The 19,219-nt window shown below is 45.6% G+C and overlaps 1 protein-coding gene across 1 annotated transcript in view; it reads left to right on the top strand.

Moving 5' to 3' along the window:
* Window positions 1-14,449, top strand: part of LOC115158941 (E3 ubiquitin-protein ligase RNF220-like) — a 52,036-nt gene extending 37,587 nt beyond the window's left edge. Inside the window, exons 5-15 of the mRNA XM_029708382.1 lie at window positions 1,340-1,432; window positions 1,590-1,632; window positions 5,928-5,971; window positions 8,173-8,260; window positions 8,927-9,029; window positions 9,318-9,404; window positions 9,526-9,581; window positions 11,019-11,109; window positions 11,594-11,702; window positions 14,132-14,206; window positions 14,339-14,449. Coding sequence (XP_029564242.1) covers window positions 1,340-1,432; window positions 1,590-1,632; window positions 5,928-5,971; window positions 8,173-8,260; window positions 8,927-9,029; window positions 9,318-9,404; window positions 9,526-9,581; window positions 11,019-11,109; window positions 11,594-11,702; window positions 14,132-14,206; window positions 14,339-14,410 — 861 coding nt within the window. The 3' untranslated portion in view covers window positions 14,411-14,449. The remainder of the gene's footprint in view (window positions 1-1,339; window positions 1,433-1,589; window positions 1,633-5,927; window positions 5,972-8,172; window positions 8,261-8,926; window positions 9,030-9,317; window positions 9,405-9,525; window positions 9,582-11,018; window positions 11,110-11,593; window positions 11,703-14,131; window positions 14,207-14,338) is intronic.
* Window positions 14,450-19,219: the final 4,770 nt, after the last annotated feature.

The following is a 19,219-nucleotide window of genomic DNA, read 5'->3' as shown; positions in this document are numbered from 1 at the left end:
TCAGGTTGGATGGGGAGCGTTGCTGCACAGCTATTTTCAGTTCTCTCCAGAGATGTTAGATTGGTTTCAAGTGCGGGTTCTGGCTGTGCCACTTAAGGACATTCAGAGACTTGTCACGAAGCCACTCCTGCGTTGTCTTGGATGTGTGCTTTGGGTCGTTGTCCTGTTGGAAGGTGAACCTTCGCCCCAGTCTGAGGTCCTGAGTGCTGTGGAGCAGGTTTTAATCAAGGATCTCTCTGTACTTTGCTCCGTTCATCTTTCCCTCGATCCTCCCAGTCCCTCCCGCTGAAAACCATCCCCACAGCATGATGCTGCCACCACCATGCTTCACCGTGGAGTTGGTGCCAGGTTTCCTCCAGACGTGATGCTTGGCATTCAGGCCAAAGTGTTCAATCTTGGTTTCATCAGACCAGAGAATCTTGTTTCTCATGGTCTGAGAGTCTTTTTAGGTGCCTTTTGTCAAACTCCAAGTGGGCTGTTATGTGCCTTTTACTGAGGAGTGGCTTCCATCTGGTCACTCTACCATAAAGGCCTGATTGGTGGAGTGCTGCAGAGATGGTTGTCCTTCTGGAAGTTTCTCCCATCTCCACAGAAGAACTCTGGAGCTCTGTCAGAGTGACCATCGGGTTCTTGGTCTCCTCCCTGACCAAGGCCCTTCTCCCCAGCTCAGTTTGGCCGGGCGGCCAGCTCTAGGAAGTCTTGGTGGTTCCATACTTCTCCCATTTAAGAATGATGGAGGCCACTGTGTTCTTGGGGACCTTCAACGCTGTAGAAATGTTTTGGTACCCTTCCCCAGATCTGTGACTCGAAACAATCTTGTCTCGGAGCTCTACGGACAATTCCTTTAACCTCATGGGTTGATTTTTTCTCTGACATGCACTGTCAACTGTGTTGACAGTGCATGTCAGAGCAAAAATCAATTGGACAAATCATGTCCAATCAATTGAATTTACCACAGGTGGACTCCAATCAAGTTGTAGAAACATCTCAAGGATGATCAACGGAAACAGGATGCACCTGATCTCAATTTTGAGTCTCATAGCAAAGGGTTTGAATGCTTATTTCAGTATTTCAGTTAAAAAACATGTTATACATTTGCAAAAAAGTCTAAAAACCTGTTTTCGCTTTGGCTCTATGGGGTATTGTGTGTAGATTAATGAGGGGAAAAAATTATGTAGTCTATTTTAGAATAAGGCTGTAATGCACACACACACACACACACACACACACACACACACACACGCACACACACGCACACACACGCACACACACACACACACACACACACACACACACACACACACACACACCTTTCTTTGACTCTGTGCTTTGTCCGCAGTCCCTCTCACTATCTCTGCACATTAAACGTGAAGGGGGATCCCCCACCTCTCCCCCCTGCCCACCTGAAGACCCCCACTCAGACAGATACCAGGTAGGTGCTTCACTACACACACACACACACACACACACACACACACACACACACACACACACACACACACACACACACACACACACACACACACACACACCCATTTGACATTTCTTTTGTGAGTAGATTTATCGTCTCTTCTCTTCTTATTCCACAGACGTTTCTTCGTGTGAGGACCAACAGACATACAAGACTGAATGGTATGTGGTCAGAAATAAATGTGATTTCAAAGAAGAGCTGTTGGTTCAGATGGGTGGGGTAGTTGGGTCGCTGCTTTTGCATTGGGGTATTTGGCTGTAAAATGATACTCAAAAGGCCAATCATCGGGTAGGATATATTTACGGAGATTGTTAGAAGAGGCATTGAACTGGGGGCAACTGAGCAACCAGTCTGACTGTCCCTACAACTGTCACTGAGAGAACTGTCCCTTTTTGACCTAGCACCAACACGAGCAGAGGATCTATTAACCCCTTGACCTTTCACCTCATGATATGTTAACAGTCGATTACCTCCGCTGGTGCAGGTGCTACGCCAAACCCACCCAATTTCATCCCCACAATGAAACTCCCCTAACCCCAGACAGCACACAAACTGGTAAAAGGCACGAGCCACAATATGGCCGACTTTATACCCCAATAATTAAATTGAGAACTATTCATACAGACTAGACTCACAGACAATTTAAAAAAATAAATTATACATTTTGGGAAACAGACTTTCGATTTTTCAACCATAAACACATAACATTTTTTAGACAAGAGCAATTTTCCACATTGTAGCTTGTAGTCTGCTGATTGTTCGCCATTATCTTCGCTGTGCAGTACACGTGTATAAGTAGTTACTTCTAAAACCATGGTTTGTCCAGTATCCAGTAGAGAAACCTACCTTTCCTCTTCCTCTATCTCCAGCGTGAATAGGTCTCAGTTGGCTTTGTTGAGGTCTACTAGCTTTTATGACAGATTATTCAGTACAGTATAATGACTTTCTAAAGAGACGTTAGGGAGAAGATTGGCCTCTTCTAGCTGTTAGTTAATCAGCCTGTCTTTTTTTTTGTCCGTTTGACAAGAGCTGCGTCCAAAATGGCACCCTATCCCCTATTTAGTGTACTGCTTTTGACCAGATCCTCATTGGCCCTGGTCCAAAGTAGTGCACCATAAAGGGAATAGTTTGCCATTTGGGACACATCCAAGGCCCTCATCTATTACCATCTCCTTAACCCTCATTATCCGGGTGGGTCATGGTTAGTGGCTCTCTGTCCCTGGTGGCTACTGTCATCCTACTGAAATTACACTCTCCTAAAAGTTAATGTCCCCATAGGCAATCTGCAGTTAAGAAAACAATAAAAAAAAACACTAAGTCCACAGTTGTTGTTCTACTGTGATATGTTTCTTATTGTGTGTGTCGTTGAGTGTGTGGGGGTGGGGTAGGGTGTGTGTGTGTGCGTGTGTGTGGTGGGTGGACGTATTTAACTATACTTGTGGGGACCAGAAGTCCCCACAAGAATATTAAACAAACACAAATGTTGACCAACTGGGGACATTTTGTTAGTCCCCCACTATGTCAAATTCTATTTCTAGGGAGTTTAGAGTTAAGGTTTGAATTAGGGTTAGAATTAGGTCTAGGGTTCGGTTTAGGAGCTAGGGTTAGGGTGTCACGTCCTGACCAGTAAAGGGGTCATTTGTCATTGTAGTATGGTCAGGGCGTGGCAGGGGGTGTTGTTTCTGTGTGCTTTGGGTTTTGTTTGTTTCCAGGGGATATGTTCTAGTTTTCCTTTTCTATGTTCATTTTTCCATGTGTGGCCGAGTATGGTTTCCAATCAGAGGCAGGTGTCTTTCGTTGTCTCTGATTGGAAGCCATACTTAGGCAGCCTGTTTTTTCCTTTGGGTTTGTGGGTGGGTGCCTTCTGTATAGTCTGTGAACCTTACAGAACTGTTGATTGTCGGTTTGTTATTTTTGTTTAATTGTTCACTTTATTACGATAATAAAAGAAGATGAGCACCGTACCCGCTGCGCTTTGGTCCCCTTTCATCGACGCGTGTGACAGAACCACCCACCAAAAGAAGACCAAGCAGCAGGGTAAGGAGCAGGAGAGGAGGTATCTCGAGTCGTGGACGTGGGAGGAGATCCTCGATGGAAAGGGTCCATGGAGCCAGGCTGGGGAGTACCAGCGCCCGAAGGGAACGACGGAGGTACGAGGCGTTGTATCCTCCTATTCAGGAGGTGAAGAGGCAGCCCCAAAAAATTTTTGGGGGGGGGCATAAGGGGAGTTTTGCTAGGTCAGGGGGGAACCCTGACCTAACTTCCCGGGCATTTCGGAGGGAGCCGTGGAGGAAACCAAAGCCGGTCAGGGAGTCAAGAGCGGATGACGACGCTGGATTCCGGAGTAAGGGACTGGTGGAAAGCGCACGACGGAGCAGACGCACAGAGGGAGGAGCTAGGCAGTATGGAGGAATGCGCACTGTGTCGCCCATACGTACTCACAACCCGGTGCGGTTGATACAGGCTCCTCAACGTTGTCGTGCGACAGTTAGCCGGCAGCCAGGAAAAAGTGCGCCGGCTCAACGTATCTGGTCTCCAGTGCTGCTCCTCGGCCCAGGATATCCTACGCCTGCTCCACGCACGATACCCTGCATTCCCCAGCACAGCCCAGTTCGTCCTGTGCCAGCGCTCCGCCCTTGCCGGGCTATAGTCATCATCGGGCCAGGACGGGTTGTGCCAGCCCTGAGCGACAGACCTCCAGTGTGCCTCCAAGGCCCAGTACGTCCTGTGCCTGCTCCGCGCACTCTCCGTCCAGCGACGCTCCCCAGTCAGGAGCCTCCAGCGATGCTCCTCAGGCCGGAGCCTCCAGTGACGCTCCCCAGTCAGGAGCCTCCAGCGAAGCTCCTCAGCCCGGAGCCTCCAGCGACGCTCCTCAGCCTGAAGCCTCCAGCGACGCTCCTCAGCCCGGAGCCTCCAGCAACGCTCCCCAGTCAGGAGCCTCCAGCGACGCTCCCCAGTCAGGAGCCTCCAGCGACGCTCCTCAGCCCGGAGCCTCCAGCGACGCTCCCCAGTCAGGAGCCTCCAGCGACGCTCCTCAGCCCGGAGCCTCCAGCGACACTCCTCAGCCCGGAGCCTCCAGCGACGCTCCTCAGCCCGGAGCCTCCAGCGACGCTCCCCAGTCAGGAGCCTCCAGCGACGCTCCTCAGCCCGGAGCCTCCAGCGACACTCCTCAGCCCGGAGCCTCCAGCGACGCTCCTCAGGCCGGGGCCTCCAACGACGCCTCTCAGGCCGGGGCCTCCAGCGACGCCTTTCAGGCCGGGGCCTCCAGTGACGCCTCTCAGCCCGGGGCCTCCAGCGACGCTCCCCAGTCAGGAGCCTCCAGCGACGCTCCCCAGTCAGGAGCCTCCAGCGACGCTCCCCAGTCAGGAGCCTCCAGCGACGCTCCTCAGCCCGGAGCCTCCAGCAATGCCTCTCAGGCCGGGGCCTCCAGCAACGCCTTTCAGCCCAGGGCCTCCAGCGACGCCTCTCAGCCCAGAGTCTTCTGAACGGGAGCTACGCCCAGAGCCAGAGCCACCTCCGTAGTGGGAGGATTGGCGAAGGGGGGGTGTAGCACAGGAACCGTCGTTGACGGTGGCCACCCTCCCTTCCCTCCCTTTAGGTTTGGGGTTGGTTTTGAAGGGTTTTTTGTTTTGGAGGTGCAGTCGGGGTCTGCACCTTTGGGGGGGGGGGGGGGGGTACTGTCACGTCCTGACCAGTAAAGGGGTCATTTGTCATTGTAGTATGGTCAGGGCGTGGCAGGGGGTGTTGTTTCTGTGTGTTTTGGGGTTTGTTTGTTTCCAGGGGATATGTTCTAGTTTTCCTTTTCTATGTGTGGCCGAGTATGGTTTCCAATCAGAGGCAGGTGTCTTTCATTGTCTCTGATTTAAAGCTATACTTAGGCAGCCTGTTTTTTCCTTTGGGTTTGTGGGTGGGTGCTTTCTGTATAGTCTGTGAACCTTACAGAACTGTTGATTGTCAGTTTGTTATTTTTGTTTAAGTGTTCACTTTATTACGATAATAAAAGAAGATGAGCACTATACCCGTTGCGCTTTGGTCCCCTTTCATCGACGCGTGTGACATAGGGTTAAGGTTAGGGCTAGTTTAAGGGTTAGATTTAGGGTTAGGTTTAGGATTAGGGGATAGGGAAAATAAGATTTTGAATGGGACTGCATTGTGTGTCCCCACAAGGTTAGTTATACAAGACTGTGTGTGCGTGCTTGTGCGTGTATTTGTCTGTATTCCGGTCTATATTTATTATTAGGAGTGACTTTCATGTTTACCCCCATTGTCAGAAAGCAGAAGCAATACCTCTCTACTTTACCTCCTTCCTTCGGGTCTTTATGTGGGTGTTTACTGTACCATGTGTTGCTCCTTCACTCCAAATAAGGAGTTGTGCAGCCAATTGCTAATATTTAGCTCTACGGACATATTCTAGTTAACCCTCTCTACATGTCTGTCTGTGTGGGTGCTCTTTCAGTCAGGATCGGCAAGCTGAAGAGGAGGAAAGCTGACGAAGTTCAGGTATATTCTTAAATATTAACTGGCATTGTATTGTAGGCGACAGTAGCAAGTAGAAATGTATTGTATGAGTGCTGTCCTGGATGCAAAACTGGCCTATCCCCTTAGATAGGCCAGCTGCAAAGTCAAAATTGGCTATATTGTAAAAATGCATAAAAACATTTTTATGTTAGGGTTAGCCATTAGAGTTAGCAGTGTGGTTAAGGTTAGGGTTTGGTTTTGTAAGGTTGGCATGAATGATTCGGGAGACAAGCGCAGGAATGCGTAATAGTTTTTTTTATTATACCCCAAATTACGGCGTGCCAAGGCACAGGGACGAATACCAAACAAACACCTAACAAAAACACAGGGTTGAACCCAAACAAAAGAGCGAGGTGTACCTTGAATAAATAACTCACGCACACAATGATTAACACACGGGATGAGACCATAACCATCTGCACAATCCACAAAAAGCCCAAAACACACAGCACAGGTACTCACATGCACCAACGGACATTGTAACAATAATCGACACCCCAATGGAAACCAAAGGGCACATAAACTCAGCAAAAAAAGAAACGTCCTTTTCAGGATGCCTAAGACAAGTGCTACAGGGAGACAGGGTGGACAGCTGATCGTCCTCGAAGTGGCAGACCATGTGTAACAACACCTGCACAAGATCGGTACATCTGAACATCACATCAGCGGGACAGGTACAGGATGGCAACAACATCTGCCCGAGTTACACCAGAAACTAACAATCCCTCCATCAGTGCTCAGACAGTCCGCAATAGGCTGAGAGAGGCTGGATTGAGGGCTTGTAGGCCTGTTGTAAGGCAGGTCCTCACCAGACATCACCGGCAACAACGTTGCCTATAGGCTCAAATCCAGTGATTGGACCAGACAGGACTGGCAAAAAGTGCTCTTCACTGATGAGTCACGGTTTTGTCTCACCAGAGGTGATGGTCAGTTCGCGTTTATCGTCGAAGGAATGAGCGTTACACCGAGGCCTGTACTCTGGAGCGGGATCAAGTTGGAGGTGGAGGGTTCGTCCTGGTCTGGGACGGTGTGTCACAGCATCATCGGACTGAGCTTGTTGTCATTGCAGGCAATCTCAACGCTGTGCGTTACAGGGAAGACATCCTCCTCCCTCATGTGGTACCCTTCCTGCAGGCTCATCCTGACATGACCCTCCATCATGACAATGCCACCAGCCATACTGCTCGTTCTGTGTGTGATTTCCTGCAAGACAGGAATGTCAATGTTCTGCCACGGCCAGCGAAGAGCCCGGATCTCAATCCCATTGAGCACGTCTCAGACCTGTTGGATTGGAGGGTGAGGCCTAGGGCCATTCCCCCAGAAATGTCCGGGAACTTGCAGGTGTCTTGGTGGAAGAGTGGAGTAACATCTCACAGCAAGAACTGGCAAATCTGGTGCAGTCCATGAGGAGGAGATGCACTGCAGTACTTAATGCAGCTGGTGGCCACACCGGATACTGACTGTTACTTTTGACTTTGACGCCACCTTTGTTCAGGGACACATTATTCCATTTCTGTTAGTCACATGTTTATGGAACTTGTTCAGTTTATGTCTCAGTTGTTGAATCTTGTTATGTTCATACAAATATTTACACATGTTAAGTTTGCTGAAAATAAACGCAGTTGACAGTGAGAGGACGTTTCTTTTTTTGCTGAGTTTATATACAAATACAATCAGTGGGAATAGGGGCCAGGTGTGCGTAATGAATGTTCCAGAGGGATCCGTGACAGGTTTTAAATCCGATTTTATGACTTTGTGACTGTGCCAGCTAGTGACCACTGCAAAGCTGCCTCCAGAACAAGATTCATGATAAAAATGCTAACCTGCGCGACAGCAAGCCTAGCTATTCCTTGGCAGCCGTCATACTGTATACCGTACTGGATGTCTTAAAATGATTGATGACGGATAGGGCAGGTGAATTGGTCCTGAAACAGGTTAAAAGACTGTTGTGCCCATCTGTGCTTAACCCCTGATATTGTTTACTGCCCATCAGCCTCAGTGTGGCCATGTTTCTACTGTACCATAGGTTACCCCTAGGAGATACATCAGTGACAACCAAGGGCTATGAGATATGCATTTGCGTTACTCAAAAACAAAATGGTGTGTGTGTGTCTGTGAGTTTGTGTGTATGTGTCTGGCTGCGTGGCTTCATCATGCGTACGTGTCTGTGTGTGTCCTTTCAGGACATTTTGGTGGACCTGGGAGGAGAGGGGGAGCAGTGGAGGGAGCGGAGGAGGTTACAGATGACATCCATGCTGGGGGGGTTTAAAGGTAACTGGGTGACCCTCTGACTGGGTCTTGGGTCTGATGCAGTGGGGTGGATAATGTGACTGGGTGACAGTTAGAAAGACACTGGACCTTTCAGTCCAGATTATGCTGCAGTATCTATAAGGCTGAATTTGCGCTCCCTTACCTAAGAAAGCTCTACCCTAAGTATATGGGTTGCAGATAGGGTTCCAACATTTCCAGGAATTCCAGAAATCATATTCCTCTCCTAATTCCAGGAATCTTCCAACCAGGATGTCTGGAAAACCAGGGAATTTTGCGAACGCTCACAGAATTCTTTAGCCCTTGTTGCAGAAAAAAGGAGATACTGTAGGTGACATGGAGAAATCCTATGAAACACTCCACCCATTTTGTAGTTTTCATAATTTACTTCTGAAAATGGGTTTTCAAGTGTCACCTTTCAATGGCCTTAGACAGGCAAAAACGGCTTGCCTTTCATTGGCCCTGAACATCTGCTCTTAGCACTCAATAGTCAACATGACACCGCCTACCATGTGAGAATGTGCTAGGTGAAAGTGAGGATGCCAGAGAGGGTATGTCCCAAATGGCACCCTGTTCCCTTTACAGTGCAAAAGTAGTGGGAATACTACTTTTATTTTTTAGGGAATAGAGTGCCATTTGGGATGGAGATAATAATGAGGCTCTCCTCAGGGTCGGTATTTGTGAGCAGCAGCACATCCAATGAGGGCCGTGGTGACAGTGATGCTGACCTGGACGTTGATGGTGACGACACCGTGGACTACGGAAGAGCACAGTATCCTTCTAATTTACCAATCTCCGAAATTCCACACGACGGACAAGAATGTGGCAGCATTGAAGAAGTTAACGTTGTTGCACACAGAACAAACAATTCAACAAGGGAACAATGTACCATTGTTGAACGCAGCAACAGTCAGACATAGAAAGACGAAATGAACCTACGGTGAGAAATGCAGGACACCACATAAGGTGTTCACATTCCCCTCAATTGGAACATCCATTCGACCATATATATTTCTATGGTTCCACTGCATGTTTATGTTTCCTTAGCCTGATGATACAGATATACAGAGGCAGACATCATCCCCTGTTCACAACGGGAGCCTGGGGAGGTGGAGGAGAGGAATGCACTGAGGGGGGCTGTTTTAAAGTACGTACCACCACAGGCGGTACTTCCATGGCCCCCAACAACGCCTCCTTTTTGTGTTGTTATTATTATCTGCATTAACTGTCTTGTTCGTTCTAAACACGATCCTACTTTTGTTTCTCAGTGTTGGAACTCTGTCCAACAGAGTAACTCTGGAACATTCAAAATGGACAAATGAGGGTGAGAACAGCTACGGTATCAGTACATGTGGTTTCTCGAATGAGTTCACGTGTAGTACTTCATTAGTTGGATATTACACTTTTTCTCAATTGTGTACAAGTCATTTTTGGATCTGTGTTGAAATGTATCTAAAGCAGAACAGCAATGATCAATTGCTCAAATACATTTACACAACTTTTGATCATTTTCTTGCCTTGGTTCCCCGACTTGCGTATTTTAGACCATCATTTATAGATCTCTCGTTGCCATTGAAAGCAAGTTTAAGAAGCGGTAGGTATGTTCAATGTTCGCTATTTCTATGCGTCCCGTTCTTTAGTTCACGTTTTTTGACTTTCAAATAGCTAAAAATACAATATTTTTTGTTTTAGATGGTACAATGACTGCTTGTTTTGTCACATAAACTGAAATTAGGTGAACTATTAGAATTTTAGCAACCAGGAAATGGCGGATCGATTCCTGCGTATTGCACCTTTAAGTGTTTTCGTCACAGAATATTAACACATTGTTTTCATCAGAAGAGAAATGTGTGCAATTGTGTTCATTGTCTCCGTCAATCAGTAAATACTACTGTACAAAATTCGAAATCATCCCATCAGCACCATAGCATGTACACTATATGGAAAGATCTAGTCAATGGGGACAGACTTATTGTTATGATTTTTTACAATATTGCGGACATGGAGAGTTGCAGAGAATGAAATTGGGTTACTTCTAAGTAACTTTGGGTGATCATCTCAAACATTGGACCTTCTATTATAGAGCTTGGGATTTAGGCCTATACATTCATATCAGCTGTCTTCCTCCATTCCTTATTTCTGTTGTGTTTCTGTGCGCCAATGGAAAGTCTACAAAAACGATGAGCAAACCAACCTTCGTATTGAGTACATAGAATTGGATTGTGATGATAACGATGAATGAATCCTATTTTAATTTGTTATCTGGAGTAATATTTGATTCGATGTGTATGAAATTGTTTGGTGAAATATGCATAAAAGGAGAGTAATTGCCCATAATTCTGCACCTTTGGTTCGTTTTACTTCTGATTATGAGGATTTGCTGACTGCACAGAAAATGTGTCGCTCTACTGGCACTTCTAAAACACAGACTAACTTTCTGTTTCCTCTGCTTGGACTCGAGAGTTAAGTAGCTATTGATGCGGTAATCTTTTTTGCAGGCAGTCGTGTTCTTTCGATGAATGCAATTTGCAATTTTGATGCTATAATATCGTTTTGATGAATGTATTTCTGTTTTGAGAAGGCAACTACATTTTGAAAACGCATTTACTGTTTTGCGAAAGGACACAGAGTTCTGCCTTGTGGACTCTGTTTTGAAAATCAACAACATCGTTCCAAAAAAAAAATGCTTGTACGTGATTGATAAAAACTGTAATGATTGGGGGGTGTCCCAATTTAAAATTATAGTCTTCTTTTGCTACAGGATGTCCATCCACCAGCAACGGAGAACGCAACAAACTGGACAACAGCATAGCCTCCCTACACAGGACCTGTAAAAACAGTGACATAGAGATGTAAGTTCTGAAAATAAAATTGTGAAAATTTTCCACATTACCATTAACTACGTGGTACTGTAAACCGTCCCAAAAATCCCAACCTAAACTCTATCTTTTCCCTAAGCTCATCTATAAATCAAGCTCAACTCATAGAGGACGACTCGTGGTGACTGAGTGTGTATGAATGTGAGTGTGCCTGTGTGTGTGGTACTTGCCCTACCCCTCTCTCAGCTTTCTCTTCCCATGATAAATGAGACAGTGAATGCTGGCAATGTGATTGCTCCTAAAATTCATGCTCTATGTACATGTCTACCAGCTAATCATTTCATCCATCTTCGATTTATAAATGACTCAAGCCTCTTCTTCTCCTGTCTCCCTCACTCCCTTCCTCTCTCTCACTGTATGTGTGTGTGTGTGTGTGTGTGTGTGTGTGTGTGTGTGTGTGTGTGTGTGTGTGTGTGTGTGTGTGTGTGTGTGTGTGTGTGTGTGTGTGTGTGTTCAGGGTCTCTGAGGATTCGGCACTCACGACACTCGATGCACTAAAAACTCGGATACGAGACCTAGAGAAGCAGATGTCCAGAGGAGACAGATACAAATGTCTCATCTGTATGGTGAGTATATGGCCTGAATCCCAGCCTGTTTGTGCTGTCATGCCAACTCCTTGTTACTCATTATCATTGTTTATCTTGACAATGAACAACTGATTTGGATAAGAGCACAAAGACGTCTGGGACAAGGCTAGTTAGTATAGCAGCACTGGGAGGAATCTAGTTCAACAGAAGTACTGAATTGTATACTGATAACCTTTCATTGAACTAATGAAACACACTATGAGACCCAAAGTTTTTTATAATTTTTAAAAAATGTACCTTTATTTAACTAGGCAAGTCAGTTAAGAACAAATTCTTATATTCAATGACAGCCTAGGAACAGTGGGTTACCTGCCTTGTTCAGGGGCAGAATGACAGATTTTGTACCTTGTCAGCTCGGGGATTCGATCTTGCAACCTTTCGGTTACTAAGTAAGCACATTCCAATTGAACAATTGATTTAATCCAGACTTTTCAGGAATGTATCACAGCTACAGTGCATAAGTATTCATACCCCTTGACTTTTTCCACATTTTGTTACATTACAGCCTTATTCTAAAATTGATTCACCAATCTACACACAATACCCCATAATGATGAAGCGATAACAGTTTTTACAAATATTTTTGCAAATGTATAATTTCTTTTGAACCTTATATACGTAAGTATTCAGACCCTTTGTTATGAGACTCGAAATTGAGCTCCGGTGCATCCTGTTTCCATTGATCATCCTTGAGATGTTTCTACAACTTGATTGGGTCCACCTGTGGTAAATTCAATTGATTGGACATGATTTGGAAAGGCACACACCTAAGGTCCCACAGTTGGCAGTGCATGTCAGAGCAAAAGCCAAGCCATGAGGTCAAAGGAATTGTCCGTAGAGCTCCGACACAGGATTGTGTCAAGGCACAGGTCTGGGGAAGGATGGTGAAAATGTTCTGCAGCATTGAAGGTCCCCAAGACCACAGTGGCCTCCATCATTCTTAAATGGAAGACGTTTGGAACCGCCAAGACTCTTCCTAGAACTGGCCGCCCGGCCAACCTGAGCAATCGGGGGAGATGGGCCTTGATCAGGGAGGTGACCAAGAACCCGATGGTCACTCTGACAGAGCTCCAGAGTTCTTCTGTGGAGATGGGAGAACCATCCAGAAGGACAACCATCTCTGCAGCTCTCCACCTATCAGGCCTTTATGGTAGAGTGGCCAGACGGAAGCCACTCCTCCGTAAAAGGCACATGACAGCCCGCTTTGAGTTTGACAAAATGCACCTAAAGGACTCTCAGACCATGAGAAACAAGATTCTTTGGTTTGCTGAAACTAAGATTGAACTCTTTGGCCTGAATGTCAAGCGTCACGTCTGGAGAAAACCTGGCACCATCCCTACTGTGAAGCATGGTGGTGGCAGCATCATGCTGTGGGGATGTTTTTCAGCATCAGGGACTCTGAGACTAGTCAGGATCGAGGGAAAGATGAATGGAGCAAAGTACAGAGAGATCCTTGATGAAAACCTGCTCCACAGCGCTCAGGACCTCAGACTGTGGCGAAGGTTCACCTTCCAACAGGACAATGAACCTAATCACACTGTCAAGAAAACGCAGGAGTGGCTTCGGGACAAGTCTCTGAATGTCTTTGAGTGGCCCAGCCAGAGCCCGCACTTGAACGCGATCGGACATCTCTGGAGAGACCTGAAAATAGCTGTGCAGTGACGCTCCCCCATCCAACCTGACAGAGCTTGAGAGGATCTGCAGAGAAGAATGGGAGAAACTCCCCAAATACAGGTGTGCCAAGGTTCTAGCGTCCTACCCAACAAGACTCGAGGCTGTAATTACTGCCAAATGCGCTTCAACAAAGTACTGAGTAACGGTCTGAATATGTGATGTTGTGATAATGTGATATTTCATTTTTTCATTTTTTATACATTTTAAACAAATCTAAAACCCAGTTTTTGCTTTGTCATTATGGGGTATTGTGTGTAGATTGATTGGGGGGGGGGGGGGGGGGGAAACGATTTAATTCATTTTAGAATAAGGCTGTAACGTAACAAAATGTGGAAAGCTGTTTCATCCATCCTAGCGACTTAACTCATCCATCCACTCATCCATCCTCTCAAGCGGCACTAATACAGCAGATACAGACACTTAGCGCCATCTAGTGACAGCTGTCTCCCATTTAATCAGAGCGGGAACAGGGCAGAATGTGGAATGTGTAGCACTGTGTAGCACTGTAATCCCATACTGTCTCTCTCTCTCTCTCTCTCTGTCTGTCTGTCTGTCTGTCTGTCTGTCTGTCTGTCTGTCTGTCTGTCTGTCTGTCTGTCTGTCTGTCTGTCTGTCTGTCTGTCTGTCTGTCTGTCTGTCTGTCTGTCTGTCTGTCTGTCTGTCTGTCTGTCTGTCTGTGTGCCTGTGTGCCTGTGTGCCTGTGTGCCTGTGTGCCTGTGTGCCTGTCCCTATAGGACACATATACTACGCCCCTCACCTCCATCCAGTGCTGGCACGTCCACTGTGAGGAGTGCTGGCTCCGCACACTGGTAAGAATAAAGAAAAACGGAAAGAAATCCTGTCAGATAATGCTAAGCTAAGGAGCATGGTATAAGAGATATTACATACAACAAATGGTATTTCTGTAAAGCAGTCACACATTGCTGTGTTTTGTCTTCTAGGGGGCTAAGAAGCTTTGTCCACAGTGTAACACCATAACTTCACCTGGGGACCTGAGACGGGTGTATCTGTAACCCGGCGGGGCCAGGGAAGCACAGACCTTTGAGGGGGACATAAGGGCAGCTGGCCTGTCAGAGATCACCCTTGTCTTTGCACCTTAATCTACCCCCCACCCCACCCCACCCCACCCACCCACCTTCCGAACTGAGTAGGGGCGCACCTCATGAATAGATGGTACCCATGACTGGGTATTGCACAACGATCAATGTCCTTTGACGTTTTAGGCTTGACATTTCACCTTTGGTTTGCCCAGCTGGATGGTATTCGTAATGTACCAAGCTCACCTCCACCTTTAGTGAGCCAGGACAGTTCTAAGAGAAGGACTCTGTGCTCAATCCATTAATCACCATAAGGTATATAAATGACAAGAACTGAAGTATTCTCAGCGCTCAGGCACTGAAAGAAAGCTTTCAGATGGATTTAGATCACTCTGGACTATTATCATATACTGTATACTCTTTTTAGAAATAATAATTGTCTGTTTTTATCAAGATAAAGCACATGTAAATAGTTTTGTGTATGTTTTCAATTGTGTATGTGAAAAAGATGAACACTCCCGTTGTGTTTACGGTCATGTTCTTATAAAGTCATGCTTTTTGGTTAGTTAGGGTGGGAGGAAAGTGTGAACATAGCAATTGTCATATTCTGAGATTAATTATTTTGTGTTTGTCGTTTAGGTTGTGTTTCTTTGTACAGGAGTACAACGTGTAATTAATCAATGTTACAAAAAAAACAATGTGTCTTTAAAAAAGATGGTTATTGCATAAATATATATAAAAAAAATATCTACACTAACGACATCATTGAAAAACATTTATTCCACTGATTTTTGATTTAGGCCTAGATTCAATCTGATCGAGGGTTATAGGCACTGCGACGTTTAAAGGCAATGTTCCCGTGTTCGCATAGATCCCATTCACGCTAAAGCTGCATGTGTCGGCTCAAATTGGAAATTGACTTTAAAAGCTGCATCGCCTATAACCCACGATCGGATTGAATCCCGGCCTTAGAGTCAATGTGTGTACAATGTTAAAGATCAAAACCATAATCTCGCTTTTACACTTTATAACAACTGTCATGGATACCGGTAAACAATTATAAACGCTTATACATGTTTAAATGCTTTGTAAATGATTATTGTTAGGCTTATGAATTGTACTTTTACCAAAAAATGAAATACTTATTTAGTTCATAAATAGTTCCTTAATTCTTATTCATGAAAGTTTTTATAAAGTTTTACCGAAGTCTCTTGATCTAAATGATGTTCACAGTTCGACGAATTAGTCCTGACCTGTTGTCCATATCTTTGGTGTGATTTGTTCCATCATAAAAAGCCAAGCAGCTCCTTGCATGTTGATCTGTTCAGTCCGGAGCCTTGATATACTGTATGTCTATGCAATTGTCCTTTAAGAAACAAATGGGTTACTTCAGGATTAGTCCAGCCCAGCCCAGGTCAGGTCAAGACTAAGCCATTAAATCCTACTATTCTGAGCTTTTTTACAGGTTCTGACCGTCCACTGTTCCTGCCAAGACAAAGGATATGAGCTAAGGAGTCTGACCTGGTAGGGCAGTAGGGTGGGATGGTCAGAGAGAGAATGAAGCCAGAGGGGGGGGACTATTTCCATGGGCTGAGCAAAGAGTAAAAGTGGAGTCTTCACAATGACGCATCAGTAGCGTCAGGACCCATCCTCTCTATGCCAGGGGTGTCAAACTCAATTCCCTGGAAAAGCTATTTGTCTACTGGTTGTTGTTATCACCTAGACCTAGATAACCAGGTGAGGGAAGTTCCTAACTTATCAATTTCTTAATTAATCAATTAACTACAAGGGAGGAGCGAAATAAACCCTCCAGGAATTGAGTTAGATGCCAGTGTCACATGTAATAACACGTCATACCAACACCTCACCTGAGACGGGTGGGGGACCCGAGGGGAAGGAGCATCTGGACTGGGACTGTTATGGTGACCATTTACTAGCAGTCACGATTCACGAGCACAGTTAAATTCCACGTGACCGTTTTAGTCACGGTTACTAGGCTTCTCCAAGCTCTGATGCTGCTGCTGGTCATTAGTAGCCTACCAAACCTGCCAACTACCTGGCACTCAGCACTCTATTGTCCCTCTAATCACTCTGACATCAATGCAAATCTATTCAAAAATGTAAACAAACACTTCATATTTATTTCTTAACTTTCCTAATATTAAGCACATTGCTTCTCTTTACAACATGAGTATAGCCTACCTGGCCTGCATGAAAATGAACCATGGGAAAAGCGTCCTCCATTCGCTATTTAAGTGCATAGATGACATATTTTTCCCCCTGCTCCGTTTCAACGGTGCATGATAATGGTCCATTGTAAATCAAAACCAATTTCACACATATAGTATTTAGTATTAAATCAATATTAGTCTGATGGGTGTCAGTATTAGCCTATCACTTGTGAATGATGTATTATCACTTGTGAATGATGCCCTGCTTGTGTGCAGTAAGGTAAGAAACAGGTCATGCCTTTTTTTGAGGGACTTTTTCAAATCATAGTTGCACACTTCATGTAGCCTAGCCCGTAGGCCTGTATGTTTTGATAAGGTTTGTATCACAATTAAAGTGGCCAAATAACGTCTTAAAATTTAGCACATCAATCCACTTTCCAACCGGTGTAGAGCCTAACTGGCATACGTAGGCGGTGAGTTTGGGGATGATAATTTTCACCATAAAAATGCACCTTTATAATAAAGCATTACGTGCATAACCGCATTTGAGGTCACTTATGAGAATGATGTTCTTCCGCTAGATGATATCATTTTGGAACATTCGCGCTGATAGCCTTCTGCCTTGTGTACATTGCTGCGTGAATAATGTGAAGAAAAGCCTAACAGTTCAACATTTTAAGCTAAACGTTCTGATCTGTTGCATCAGCCTCATTGCTTTAAACTTATTTGTTATGCTAGTGGTTGTATTAACTTGGGATCTATTGCATCCCACAACTGTCCCAGACTATGTTTTAAATATTTATTTCTCACAGAGAAGGACAATTAACCAATAGAATAGGTCAACTTTTGTACTATAGAGGATAGTAGATTGACATAGGCTAGTGCTTTTGTTGTCTGTTAGGCCTCCTCATCTTGTTGGCTGTTGAAAAGTAAATGTGGACAGTTCTTCCAACATCTTCAATATGCACCCCGGAATTTGCAGTTGCTTCCCCAATGTTTGTCTTCACTTGTAGACTGTGAGAAGGACCTGATCACGTGACGGGCATTGGCTAATAAGAATTGAGATATCTGAGAGAGCCATGTGAGTGAGAGGTGAGAGGAGCACGCAGTCGGGAGAAGGGAATTATAATGATTATATTATAATGATTAAATCCATATTCAAACATGGATTTGTTTTTTGCAGGCATTACAGCCACACAAAGGGGATGCCGCCAGGAAATTTGAGGAATTATCAAGTGCTTGCCAAATTGTGAATGAGAGACTGATGAAGTGTGTGCAAACAAAGCAGTGTTCATGCCTTTCATACAATTCTTTTCAAATGATCATTAGAGTCACATCATGCAGCCTTAGAATGTATTAAAAATCTAAACATATAGCCTAACGTTTGTATCACAGCTAAAGTTGCAGAAATAACTCGAAATTAAGTATATAGGAGGACCTGTTTCTTTGTTAACTGCTCAACACTGAATAGCTGCATGTGCACACTCCCTCAACTTGTTTGGAGAAAATATCCTTTGTATTTTATTCAGCTATGTTCAATTGTATTCTTCATACTATAAAATAATGCCACGGAATTCTAAGCAAATCTTTTCTGCTAAATGAAGTAGTGTAGCCCACAGCCATATGTGTCACACCCTGAACTGTTTCACCTGTCTTGTGATTGCCTCTAACCCCCAACAGGTGTCTCCCATTACCTCATGTACTTACACCTGTGTTTTCTGTTTGTCTGTTGCCAGTTCGCCTTGTCCCGTCAAGCCCTACCAGCGTGTTCCTGTGTGTGCTCTAGTTTTAGCTTTTTCTAGTCTTCCCAGTTCTGACCTTTCTGCCTGTCCTGACCCTGCCTGCAGTCCTGTACCTGCCTGACTCTGATTTGGATTACGACTCTTTGCCTGCCTTGACCTACCGATTGCCAGCCCCTTGTACTGTAGTAAACTCTGAGACTCTTACTATCTGCATCTGGGTCTTAGCCTGTTCCTCACCTCCCCTGGTCCCATATATCCTTGGACTTCGTCACAGGTCTCCCTCCGTCAGATGGCAACACCACCATCCTTACGGTGGTGGATAGGTTTTCCAAAGCCACCCATTTTATCCCCCTTTCCTAAGTTGCCCTCAGCTAAGGAGACGGCCCAACTCATGGTGCAGGACGTCTTCCGGATCCATGGACTTCTGGTCGACATTGTGTCCGATCGCGGTCCTCAGTTCTCATCCCGGATCTGGAAGGCGTTCTGCACCCTTATTGGGTCGTCAGCCAGCCTGTCCTCTGGTTTTGAACGGCCAGTCAGAGCAAGCCAATCAGGACCTGGAAACGACTCTTCGTTGCCTCGTCTCCACCAATCCCACTACCTAGAGCAAGCAACTCATGTGGATGGAATATGCCCGCAACACCCTTCCCTGTTCTGCTACTGGTCTCACCTTTTGAGTGTTCCCTGGGATATCAGCCCCCACTCTTCCAGGAGCAAGATGTTTGTCCGTTGCCGTACCTGGAAGAGAGCCCGGGCCGCTCTTCTCAAGAACATCTCCAGGTATCAATGACAGGTGGGCCACCACCGGACCCCTACTCCCCGCTACCATCTTGGGCAGAGGGTATGGCTTTCCACTCTGGATCGGCCCCTCC

This window comes from Salmo trutta, chromosome 22, assembly GCF_901001165.1.
Source record: "Salmo trutta chromosome 22, fSalTru1.1, whole genome shotgun sequence".
NCBI classification, from domain to species: domain Eukaryota; kingdom Metazoa; phylum Chordata; class Actinopteri; order Salmoniformes; family Salmonidae; genus Salmo; species Salmo trutta.
The sequence above is the reverse complement of the archived record's forward strand: the minus strand, read 5'-3'. Positions and strand labels throughout refer to the sequence as shown.